At 38.2% G+C, this 13,470-nt stretch overlaps 1 protein-coding gene across 1 annotated transcript in view; it reads left to right on the top strand.

Moving 5' to 3' along the window:
• LOC139740634 (signal transducer and activator of transcription 5A-like) overlaps positions 1-11,816 on the top strand; it is a 70,880-nt gene extending 59,064 nt beyond the window's left edge. The window contains exons 21-24 of the mRNA XM_071651215.1: positions 942-1,094; positions 1,655-1,724; positions 2,422-2,559; positions 11,684-11,816. Of these exons, the coding sequence (XP_071507316.1) occupies positions 942-1,094; positions 1,655-1,724; positions 2,422-2,559; positions 11,684-11,774 (452 nt within the window). The 3' untranslated portion in view covers positions 11,775-11,816. The remainder of the gene's footprint in view (positions 1-941; positions 1,095-1,654; positions 1,725-2,421; positions 2,560-11,683) is intronic.
• The last annotated feature ends 1,654 nt before the right edge of the window (positions 11,817-13,470 follow it).

Below are 13,470 nucleotides of genomic sequence, written 5' to 3'. Positions count from 1 at the left end.
GACATGGGATTTATTAAAGAAAGCAACATCAACTTTGAGGGGTATTACTGTAAGATTTCATACAAGATGTTGGGAGACATTATTCTTCGACCATTTAAGATTTCATGACTTTGCAAAAGGACTATGAGACCTTGAAGTGTTGGATGGTATCTCAAGTGATGGGATTAGAGGGAAGTTAGCTTTTTGTGAGAAGATTTCTGCTGGCCAAATAGTCCAGTCCATGCACGGGCAGACTTTGGTGAATGCAGAGCATGGGAACCTCCGATTTGGGGGTACACGGTGTTGCTGAAGTCTTTCAACATTTTCACTTTTCATCCCAGTCTACCCTTTTAGCTGCGGAAAAGTGTGCAGCGCCTTACTCCCCCCTGGCAGCCCTTCAATTATTTCTGTCTTTAGCAATGTTCTGCAATGAACAGTTAAAGGGTGTGTACAGTTCTGGTCGAGGTGAGGATTTAGCATTTAACGTTTTGCGAGATATTCAGAAACCACTCTATGAGATGTCAAAGAGCATGCAATTCTAAGGTGTATCAAAAGTTTATTTCATGAAAATCGGTTTTGAAATGGCTGAGATATCCAAAAACAAGGTGAAACAAAGAGATCATAATAAAGTTGTGGCCTGTCGCCTTTTATTATTATCACTTTTTGGGATATCTCAGCCATTTGAAAACCAATTTTCATCAAATAAATGTTGAATCCTTCTTAAGATTACATGCTCTTTCATATTTCATAAGAGGTTTCTCATTATTTCACTTAAGAATGTTCAAAACATGAATCCCCACCTCAACCAGTACTGTACAGTCCCTTTAAATCCCTACAAATATTTTGTGAATACATGGTCTCATCAGATATGTGGGGAACGTCCATGTGTGCTGCATTTATATCTTTTTAGTGGTTTCAGAAATAAAAGCGTAGTTCACCGTGACTTTTTTTTTTCTGTCTAGGTGAGCGCCAGGTGTACAACCTCCAGCCCTTCACAGCGGATGACTTCAACATCCGTTCCCTGGCTGACCGCATCCATGATTTGGAGCACCTGACTCACCTGTACCCAGACATTCCAAAGGACAAAGCATTCGGACAGTATTACACCACAGATCGTGAGTCATTCTTTTGCTTCTTGCTCGTGAGCTTCACCTTCCCCCGTCTCATCCCAGTTTAGTAGTGGCCTCCCTCTCCTCTGAAATGGTTCTGTAAAAACATCAGAACTTTCTTTCCTCAAAACATAAGAATTTTGATGCTGGTGTTCCAGGCAGGATGAGATCAAATCCTTCTACAGCCTGTACTCCTGAATTTAGACTGTGTGCAGTGCCCTCTTTGATGCTTTGTCACTAATGATTACTAAGTACTACCAAGCTTGATGCTCAGACTTTGAAAAGCCAGTGCTTAATTACCACCCGATAGAAGTTGAAAGCTACATGTCAAACAGTGGCAATAAGACTGGCACATAGCTTGATATTGACACCTCCACAACTATTTGAATTGTGCATGCCATCAAAAAAGTTACTGACTGAAACTGATATTTTTTTTAGCTCGACATTTTCAAATTCAGCTCCATTTGGAAGACTGTTTGTTACGTAGTAGTTTTCTCATGCTGCACTTTAGATGCATCTTTGATATTACGTTGGTAACATTTTCTGTGCTCCCTTCCTGTACACAGAGGTGCCCAGCCAGACAGGAGGTGGCTATGTGCCCTCCTCCCTGGTGAGCTGTATCCCACGCATGCCAGGGTGAGTTGAATATGACCAGGAGCACTGGTCAGGGCACATGGTTCAGGGTCAAAGTTCATAGTGACAGATTTTTTTTTTTCATTTTTTTTTTGAATGCCTCATCCACGAAGTGGCACAGGGAGGCATTATGATTTCGGGTTGTCCATCCATCCATAATTGACTTTTTGGATGGCGTAGCTTGAGAACTGTTTCAGGTATCTGAACAAAACTTGGCATATATACGCACGAATGAGTGAAGTTGTGCATTTCAACTTTAAGGTGCACATGCTCAAAAAAAGGTCAGGGTCAAATTCTTAAAATGTCACTGTTTCCCCCATAATGCCTGCAATGCCTGAAGGTATTTTCATGAAACTTTAGTAGTGTATACATAATAATTCCCAATTAAGATTCTCAAGGGAGTTTTGGGTCATGACGTCAAAGGTCCATTGAAAATGTTAGAATTTCTTTTTTTCTGCCATATCTCAGAAATGGCTTGAGTTATCTTCATGACACATAGTACAAAGACATATATTGCCTTACATTGATTATTGTTGAAGTTTTGGGTCATGAGGTCAAAGGTCAAGGGTTAAAAGTCAAGTTAGAATGCTTCTAGATTACATGATGGTGTGTATCGAAAAGAATCAAGGGGTAGAAGGAGAGAGCATATACTTTGCTGAGATTAAATGACATGGCTGTACCCTTTTTGATCACTCAACAGTACACACGCCCCCCAGCAGCCCCACGACATGGGTAACCCGGGGCCCATGTCGCCCCCTTCTCAGACAGCCTCCACCAATCAGTCGATGATGGCATCCAGCGATGGCATGGCAGAGCAGTCCATTGAGCAAAGCATCGAGTAAGTAGGCTCCTCCTCCCTCCAGCTGTATTCTTCTGTCGCTATCAGGTCTCGGGAAATCGTAGCTGGGAAGAGTAACAGATTGAGTGGTATGATAGCTTGCAGCCTGTTGGAATGTCAGTCTTTCTTTTTGTTTAATTATTATTATTATTTTTTTTATTTTTTTATTTTTTTGGGGGGTACATTTAAGTGGCACTGGTTAGGAATGCAGTTGAGCCGGTCAAAGCTACTCTCTACCACCTGCTTTAAGTAGTCACCGAAAAGCCTCCCAGAAAGACACGGCGTGCTGATGACCCCCGATGTTGTGGTCACCTGTCTCTCGTGACCACCAGACACCTGATATTTTATGCATTGAGATGTGTTGTTTGTTATATGTTATTGTGTATGGTGATAGATATTTATTACTGCTGATTATTTGGCAAATCTAAATTAGCCACTAGCCTGTGCATAAAGGCCACTGTTATATGTTTTTCTGGAGTGGTTGCCATGCACAGGCTTGACTGATGTTTTAAGGAGGCACCTGTGATTTGTTGATGCATTTTCTGTAGGAAAGGATTTAACATTTTAACTTTTTGTCAAAAGTAAGGATACTTTTTTTAAAAGGTAAAACATAGTTCTCATACACTTGCAAAAACTGTCCATATTTGCTTTGAAATGGACACGTGGGCACGAAAAAAAGAACCTGTCAAATATCGCTGTGATAGCACAATTTCATTTTGGTAATGACGAAAATGCAAAATATTAGCTAAAAAGTGCATCGGCAGTGGTTGGTACACAATGTTTTCACATTCGATTCCAAATCAAGCCATAGTGGTATCCTTCAATCTTCCATGCTAGAGTAAATCACATGCAGTTTATTAGCTTTTGAGTGAGCTATTGTGATCGCCCTTTTGCGATCTTTTTTTCTAGAACCAGAAGTGATAAAGCAAAGTTGATACCATGAGTTAGTACATTGATGACTGTAGTTCCAGGTTTGGTCATTGCAGATCCAGGGGTGCCACCCCCCGTTATGGAGTCATGGGGGGGGGGGGGGGGGGGGGAGGGGGGATCCAAATGCAGGCCTAAATTGTACATTTGCATCTCCTCCTTAAAAACAACATAATGATTTTCACCAAATATGGCAAGTAGCATTCCTAGGGGATAGGATCTCAGTGTGTTCGAATGGGCACCATATTCCGTTTAGGGGCCCATAGGCCCAAACCTCCTAAATTTAGGAATATTCAATAATATTCTTCTCTAGAATCAGAAGTGATATGGCAGTGATTTGACTTGGCAGGTATTTTTACCAATGTGATGGAATATGCACATCCACTGATCTCTTTGCAACTAGAGGTCAGTGTCAATCATTCTAACTACCCACTACTGAAAGGAGAGGGTGTTTCAAGAATAAAAGTCATGTACCATAATCGAACTTATTTTCATACTTTAGATCTCAAAATATTCCAAAGCAACTCATTTAAATGGCAAATTGTGTCAGCCAGACAAGTTTTTTTGGTAGACGATTACAATATAATTATATTGCAAGCAATTCCAAATGGTGGAAGACAAGTTATGGACTCTTCTGTGAACTATGTTTTACCTTTAAGTATCATTTCTGTGTTGCTTTTTTTTGGGGGGGACAAGGTCACCAAGGTAGTGTATTAGGGATTTATACTCCTTGCATTCTTGTCACCAAAGTCTGTCAAAGAAGTAAAATCTTTATAAACTATTTTTTTTTTTCAATGGGAAGTATGTGTGAACTGGTAATGTGATGAAATTTCTCAGAGTAAATGAGATTCTTGATTCATAACGTCATTACACCTTGAAAAATGTGGCAATGCTGAGGCAGGATCATGTGATAAAATAAGGCTATTTAATGGATTTGTGTGACCTACACTCTTTCTTCCCATGCCTTATGAAAAGTTATGCTGCTAGTTGATAATAGCATTATGCATGTCTGTAGGAGTTCTCAGTTCATGGCTTGACCTTTTGAGCATATTTCTGCTTAATAGAAAATTATTAGATGAACTATTACAGACTTTCATGCATAATATACACACATAAACATATGCATATATATATATATATATATATATATATATATATATCACTTGTAATTTCATTGTTCACACATTCTGACCCATTCCAAATATATCATTTGTGTCATCATTTAGCTGTTGTTAGTGCAGCATACCTCACACTTCCTTTTTATGTTCTTTCTTCTGGAAAAAGTGAGATGAAGTGTGTCACGAACACATACCACAAAGGTGAAAAAAAAATACCGTTGTCTCGTCATATATTTATTGCAGTTTTCATCATCATTTAATTTCACTGTACAAAATCTGTCAATGAATTCGTGCTGACTTAAACTTATGCACAGAATACGGTCACAAGTGATGAGAAATGTAAGGATTTAGATGTTTAAGTGAATGGATGTTCTGAGACTTCTGTGGAATTAATGGCTGATATTTGCTACATTCCATTCTATATATTGTATGTAAATACTGCGGAAGCTCTTGTTAGTCTTCTTATTCAGCTGAAATTTTCTTTTTAAATACCAAATATTTTTATGATAAAATTATATTTTTTACTGAAAGATATGCTTTTCTAAATATTTATCTTGAAAGTCTGAATTATACATTTCTATCTATATATCTATCTATCTATAATTTTTTTTACATTATTGGGATTCTTTATATCACAAATCTTTTATCCACATCTTTACAAGCCAAATGAAATAGTTATGTGTTTATGTAGTAGTTTAAAAAGTTATAGCTTGGTGTTTGGTGCTTGGCCTGCTTTAATTTTTACCTTCTGGGTGCAAAAAAAAAAAAAAAAAAAAAAAAAAAATCAATCATGGAGTATTATCCTAAGTTTAATGTACAAGTCTTCTCATGAATTCTATCATTGTTGTTTTTTATATGTATTGTATTTTGTAGATAATTTTGGATGTAATGTAAGCATTTTTATGTAGGATTAGATATCATGTATCATTCACCAAAGAAAGTCAGGAATGTATCACAGTTGTATATATTTTCAGATAAGAGGTGCAAAGTACCTGTTTATGACATTTTAACTGTGTGATAACAACTGCTTTTTTTTCAGTGATGCATAGCCATGAATTATTTGTATCATGCATGAATATCTTGCAACAATGTGTGTCTAGCTGCTTGCAAAGTGTAGATATTTTGTCTTTATGTGCTTTTGATTTTAACATACTATATGGCTCTGTTTAAGGGGGAAAAAAAATCAATTTTTTGTTGTTGTTGTTGTTGTAAGGAATAACGACACTTGGCAACTGAAGTTTGAGTATTCTTTCTGCTGCACCAATTTACAAGATACTGTATTGTGTGTTTACATTGTTAAATATACATCATGTGCAGTGTCCTACTATAATGCTGCTTCAATATCCCTCTAGAATGTTCCATGGTCTACATTATGAAAAGAAATTAAGAGATAATATCTTTTGATCATTCAGTGACACTATTGATCCAGAGAATTCAAAATAAGAGAGAGAGAGAAAAAAAAAGAATTGTAACAATTCAGAAGAAAAACATCATTACTGGTCATGTTTCTGATCCGCATGAAAGAGAAAGAAAGAGGTAAATAAGAAAAAATCCCGAATGAATTATGAAAATCAGCAGACCATATCTGTTAATGTAGATGTTGGATTTTCATAAGTGATGATGCCTCTCTAGGGTTAAAATCATGATGTATTCAATTTCAGACAATCGTAGTGTCATGGCTGCATTCAGTATTATGCATATGTCGTGTAAAGTTATGCGCTAATGTGCATACAAAATAGACAGCATAGTTTCTGGTTGAAGGGGGGAGGGGTGAAGGGTTGTGAACAATTTCTTGTTTACTGATGTGTGCAATAATTGGCATGTATAATGCTGCAGTGAGTAAGTTCAGAAATATCAGTCAGTCCAGTGCTGGACAGTTTTATCTTGAATTAAATGTGAGTACAGCACAAAATCATGGAAGTACTTGTAGGGCAAATTTTGATGATGAAAAGAAAAACAAAAAACAAAACAAAACAAAAAGATTGCATTTCATAATCTTCCCTGATTATGCACATTTAAGCTAGGAAAATGTACTCATTTATAAAGGTACATGTATAAGCATTTTTGTCTTTCATTGATGAGAAACCAAGCCCATTTTGACTCATGTAGCCATGCTCCCATGAGAAAAAAACAAAACCTCCCATTCACTTAAAATCCATTCTATGCTGTTGTCAAATTGCTGTGAGCATGGCTGAGTGAAAGGCAAGAGAGAAATTTCAAATATTTCACCTCACTCAAAACCATGTATCATATCAAGTTTGCAATATATAACTGATTATATATTTAGATAACAATGAGCTTGTTCTCGTGATAATTGTCCTGACATGCCAGTGTTATTACAATGATACACCAAATCAACCCTTCCCCTTTTCAACCCCCCACCCCCCCCCAAAAAAAAAAGAAAAAAAAAAGAAAATGGGAGTAACTTTTTTTTTTTTTTTTTCGTGCAATTGCCTTTCAGAAATTCTTGCCCAAGATTTGCACAGTGGATCATATCCATTGAATAAACTGTTCTACACAATGTAAATAACCATGATTGTTTAAATTAAGCATTATCGGAAGTTCTAAAATCTATGTACGCATACCCAGTATTTCCTAGGGGCTGTCATGACGGTGCTTATACATCATTGGTGCCGGAGTCCAGAATGCATGCAGTTTTATTGCTACGACCATTTCTTGTTGACATTACTCTTGACGCAGTTATTGTCTCATTTTACTTTCATACGTGATGTTTCTTATGTTTGTGTTTCACATCTTGTGATTGTCACACTCCTTATTGTTTTCATTTTCGTCAGCTTTATGCTTGTTCTTCTTGATATGTTGCCTTTTTCTGTTTTTCTTCCTTTGTTGGTCTCTGTTGTGCGTACTTCAATAACACTACCGTATGTCCAAAAAAAAAATTACAACAGGACCCTCCGCAATGATATCTTTAAAAAATAGTGAATCAATCTAAATACAAATTCAGGGTATGGAACTATAACTCATTGCCCACATCTTACAGAAAACCCCATTCGATTTGCTTCAGTGGTCAAAGAGAAATGAGGAGTTTTGTAGAGGATGTCAGAAATCTCTTCCCTCCAAGTTCTGTCTATTATATTCACACACAATAGCAGCGAAGTGCTAAACTTGGAAGAATCAGACTCATGACATGCTTTAAAACAATCCACATATCTCTGTGACCGCTTAACCAAATTGAATGTGGTTTTCTGGAAAATAGAGCTAAGATGTTATATTTTTAGACTCTGAAGTAGCATTTAGACAGTTTAATCATATTGGGTGTTATCAATGCGAAAATCTGATTGTAATTTTTTTGGGGGACATACTGTATTTCAGCCAGACAGGCAGACTCGTCAGAATGATGTGACTAAATGTGCGTTTAAGTGTGCCTTTGTGTTGTTATTTGGCCTTAATGAAGTGTTATCTGTATCTAATCGTGCAGTTGTGCAACAATTAAATGAATGTTCATGCAAACCAACTTGCCATAGAAGTTTTCTGTGCTGTTTCCAAATTCTGCTTAAGTTTACACTGATTATGATCACCATTTTTTTTTCATAGCTGTTGTTCATGACGTGTGCATCTAAACCACTTCTAGTTTCCGTCAATATGTTGGTCACCTTGCAATAAATGAAAACAAATTGAATTTGCCTGCCTTGTTTAAGTTCGGTCTGACTGCACAAGACCACATTAGGGAAATGAACAGTATTTTTTCATGCTGTTCAGGATGAAATGATAGTTGAGATCAATTTTGAACCAAATTATACCATTTGGTGGATTCAGTACTTAAGTGTGTGCAAGCATCAGGCTAGGCAATGATGGTAGCATGATGGTTATGTTAACTGTATAGGGAGGAGTCTGCATCCTGTAGAAGTTACAGATGTCATTGCAACAATGTGATCAAGAAAGAATTTTGTGATTTATGTAGGAAGCAGATGTATTTGTTCTCTCATTATTGACTAGTAAAAAGTAACTAAATGATGCTTTCATTTCTAATTGTCGAATGTTCAGTAGAGCAAACCATAATTACAGATTTCCTAAAACTGCTATTACCCCTCTGCACATACTGTTAACGTAACTCACAACTTAAAAAAAAAAAAACAACCATCACAGCAATACAATATAAATATGAATATCAATAGTTTGCAAAGACAAATCCTCATGTAAGTTCCCCTAATCCAGCCTGTTGTAAGCATCATACTGAATAGCGAATCCACCAAATGTAATACATGTCACTTAGGAAAAAAGTTGTGATGGATAAAAAAAGTTGTCCCATCATGTCAAAGTTGGATTTTTTTTCCCCACATGTTTTTAAGGAATTGGGTGTGGTCCCCATGAAATTAAAGACTCCAATGTACTTGCTTCTAATCTTCTAAATCTTCTAGAAAACTTCTTCTGTTTTATAAACACTCTTTATTCTTCTATTCTATTCTTTCTACTATACATGCTATCCATATTTTAAACATTGTACTATATATTTACAAAAAACAAAACAAAACATGCCTTATCGTTGACACTTGTATATCTGATTACTTGAGTTCATTATCTGTGATGGGGTTGAATCCATTTCTATTCTAATAAAAATTTGTTATCAACCATGCAGATGGTTATTTGTTTTTTGTTTTTTGTTTTTGAAATTGTAAAGAAATTGTTAACACTCTTTCTGAGATGTTCTACCCGCAGTGTTTCAGTACACTCTGACCTCGTGAAGGGATGGTGATCTGTGGTCTCTAGCTAGAGGTCACCAAATGAGGATTAGAGTGTGGATAGGGAGAGGGAGAACATGAGACTCTATCTAGCTCCCTCTCTCCATTGAGCATGTTGTCCAGTGTTTTTTGGGGGCAAGACCTGGCCACGGAAATCCTCCACCCCGGATGTGGCGTGTAGCGTGTGACCGGCCCCAACGCACTTTGCATAAGCACCAAGCTGTGACAGCCTCATCTTTTTCCCGCCTTCTTGGAGAGAGAGAGATCGAGGAAAGAGGCAGCGCCCTCTTTAGGGGATGCATAGGGCCAACGGTGTTAAACACGAGGCGGATGGGGGCCCCCCAACGGATCCACAGTGTGTGTGCGGAGACCTGCAGTTTGGGGGCAAGCAAGCTTTGGCAACTTCTAGCTAGAGATTCACGACCACCAGCCTTCGAAGGGTCAGTGTTTACTGACACACTCACGGGAACATGTCCTTTTCATTGGTGAGTTGGAAGGGGGGAGTAAGCGACTGACTTTGGCGTCTGCCCCCTCATAGGAAGGGCACGGTGCACTGTGCACCCCAAGCAAGAGGAAGCCAGGTGGGACTGTTTAAACAGAAAGAGAGACATGGTGCACTCTTTATGTGCTCCTTTTGCCATGTGCTCAGTCTTGTACGGCAAACATGGTGTGCTGTGTCCTTGTTTTGGGTGGCAGGGCTCCCTCTGTTGCCCAGCAAACTTTGCTGCAATACACAGATTTCCAACATCACCACTGCAAGATGCAATTGTCATTCTAATGGGCATTCAAAGAAATAATCCAAATTCTAGCATACTGTATATTTCGACAGCATGACTTGACATGCAGGCAAGACAGATATCCATAGTAAGCACATTTTAAGTTCTGTAATTTCTCCATGCTTATCCACAGTACATTCATTCCTTTTAACTCACATGTAATGCTAACATAACATAAAATCCATGCTTGTACAATTTCATTCAACAATCTGGGAATCACAAGGCTGGTTAACACTTTAACTCCAAAGTAAAGTTGTGTATAATCTACCTAATAGTTCTTCAGTCAACTGACGTTAGACAGAATTAGGCTCCACACGTCTGCCACACGAAAAAAAAGAACCTGCAAAAAATAGTAAACGAACATCTCACTTGTAGAAAGGCTGTGAAAAGACAAAGAAAAGATTCCTGACGGACATAAGCATGTCTGAATCATAACATGGGAAGACTATCAGTTTCACTACAGCTTATTGGCGTCATGTAATCATGTGTGAAATGTGAGTGGTTTCATCTCGCTATAGAACTGTCCACCCTTTTCATTCAAAAATAAAATCTCTTCTGAATTTCAGCATCGGTTTGCAGAAAGCCTTTTGATTCAAACTATTACATTGAGAGCTGAGGAGAGAAAAACGTGTCACCAAGAGTTTTGTCTTCTTCACTAAAGATGTGAATTATGAACTCTTCTAGGTGTGGACACAGACAGGCCAGCATGGCTTGTGACATTGTCATGATATCTGTTATTTTTAAAAGCTAATCCTCTCTAAAAACTTCAGTGACAAGTATACTTGTTATGTTGAAGCTCTGTGGATACTTTTATCCATATTATCACCAGGAGCATGTGTCTGTTTATACATGCTGAAGTCCAAAATAGAGATTTATGAAGGGTTGGAAATCCCATGAAACCGCTTATGCTGGGCTCTTTTTAAATCCTTTTTGTTCGTCTCTTCTTTCTACCAAATTAGTATTTCTTGTAAGCGTAATCCAACTCCACTCCATTACCATGTGAACCAGTCGTGATATGTCGATCCGTAACATCACCACACTTGGCGCTTGTAAACTTCCCATGCACGTTTAAATTTCATGTTGTGCCGTCTAGATTCATGGGTCATGTATTAGTCTCCTTTCCCAGTCTGTACATTGATGAAATAGAATAGAAATATCTTCAAAATCCTCAAATAGTACCTTCAACTTGGGAAACTATACTTTGCCTTATGTCAACCTGTAAGTGTCCAGTTAACCCATAAACCCCATCAAACTGCCCTGTGTTGTACCCTTTTTGTTGTAATGACATGGCTAAACTTAACCCCCCAATCAACCCAACTGTATTGTCATGCCTTTGCTCCTCCTCTTGTAGTGTGTTTTCATCTTGATCACATTGACTCCATGTCTTCTCCATGCATGCTTTGTAACTGTCTGGCAAGATTGTAACTTGATGGCTTTGGAAACTCCTCTCAGTGCTCCAAAGGCCATTTTATGTCTTGTTATGGGTAGAAGAAACCCCATTTTTGTTTCTTCTGATGCTGACCACTGCCTTTCCCGTTTTTGTTCTCTCCCTATTTCTCTCTCTCTCTCTTTCCCCACCATGCCCATTTGTATCCCACCTAAGAAACCTGGAACTGCCAATTCTGGAGGACGACTACGACTCGCAAAGCGGTATCATGGCGGATATTCTTCGGTGGAGCGGAGGAACGATATAGGGACGCTCGCCACAGCGTGCGGAAAGAGGAGCCGGGAGGTGGAGGCGGTGGTGGTGGGGCGGGGCAACGGGACAAGTGATGTGTCTTCAATCGGCAGCTTGATTTTGGGGACGCTCTCAGAAGTGCGGTCCAGAACTGCGGCGATTTAACACCGGCCCATCTGAAGTTGACTCTGATGGCAGTGTCGTTGCATTCTCGTATGTTCGCCTACTGGACACACGCACACGTGGATTTCAGCCTGTCAAGATGTACATTCTATTTTGGACTTCAGTGTGACCACATAGTTGTAATTAATGATTTCTTATAAGTGTGACGTGATATGACAAAAAAAACAAAAACAGGAGTTCACATTATCTACGTGACTGTGCTTATACATGCAGCTGGACAAAATCTCATAGGTTTTCATTCATTGAAAGTGGCAGTGATGAATAGATGGGCTGGATAAATGGGCAGCTACCCCTTGTGCTAATTGTTTGTGAACAATTGTTGGTCAATGGTGATGTTTTGCAGTGCTCTAGCTGCACATACAGTGACCTTAGTGATGGGGTGTAATCAAAGTATGCTGTGGTGGACCCAATAGGCAGGCATTTACCCTTCATGAGCAAATGTATGACCTGTTCCATGTAAGGCCACTTTGATGCGGCAAAAATCAGACTGCCCCTTCACTTCCTCTTCCACTCACTTGGCAATCAGCGAGTTGAGACTTACAATTTGCACGCGAGCAGAGCACTGATGCTGTTTCAAAGTCTGAAGTCTATTTCAAACCTGTCAAGAGATATAGGTCTGAAAATGCTCGCAATATGGAAATACTGCATCAACAGAAAATGAAGGGAACTTACAATTGGAAACATTCTTTTCCAAGTAACAGTGTCAATAGCTTTTCCTTGAACATGTGTTTGACCTTTGGAGGAAATCTCTTAAACACAATGCATCCTTTCAAATTCTGTTGTTTTATCGAGGTCAGTTGAGACTTTCATTAGCTTTCCACAAATATTGTTTGGTGTAATACATTGTATTTTGTGTAATGTAAGTGGCATTTGTTTGTACTCTTTCCCCGCTAAATGGAAAAACAAACTAAACCTGATGATGTAGTTAATATGGTTGTTCCATATATGTTTGTTTGTTTGTTTGTTTGTTTGTTTTCCTCCTTTTTTTCTATTGCCTCCTACAATACAACATACTATCGAAATCAATTGCAAAATGTTGGAACGTGTTTGTTCAATTGTACAGCTTCACGTTTCAGTACTGTGCAAGCTGCAGAAGTAGCAGATGATGTATTGCATTGTGGGTTGGTAGAGTCTTGCTCATAATGTGACTTGATTAATGGTAACATTTCAAGTGATACAGGATTGCCATTGATATGAGACTGTAAACTGAGAGCTGGGCAGAACTTGTTTAATTTGCCAGGGATACAGGGCAACATGGTTTATCAACATGAAATTTTCAGCTTAACTGTAGACTTATTATCTTTATTATTATTTTTTATGTCTGTGTGACAAACAAAGAAAGCAAATAGATAATACTAAGCTATGAATAGGAGTAATCATATTGTGAAGTTATCAAGCATTGGTTTTATCATCACTCTGTAAGAGTATAACATTGAAATATGGTTCCTTCACACAACATTGTAGGCTGTTTGATGATGACAACTGACAGAATTCTATGTGTATCAAATTGAATAAAATGTGTCATACCA

This window comes from Diadema antillarum, unplaced genomic scaffold (genome assembly GCF_040938485.1).
Source record: "Diadema antillarum isolate AM-2024a unplaced genomic scaffold, OU_Dant_1.0 seq00000871_RagTag, whole genome shotgun sequence".
Classification (NCBI taxonomy): Eukaryota; Metazoa; Echinodermata; class Echinoidea; order Diadematoida; family Diadematidae; genus Diadema; species Diadema antillarum.
Note: the sequence above shows the minus strand (reverse complement) of the source record. Positions and strands in the feature narration are given on the sequence as shown.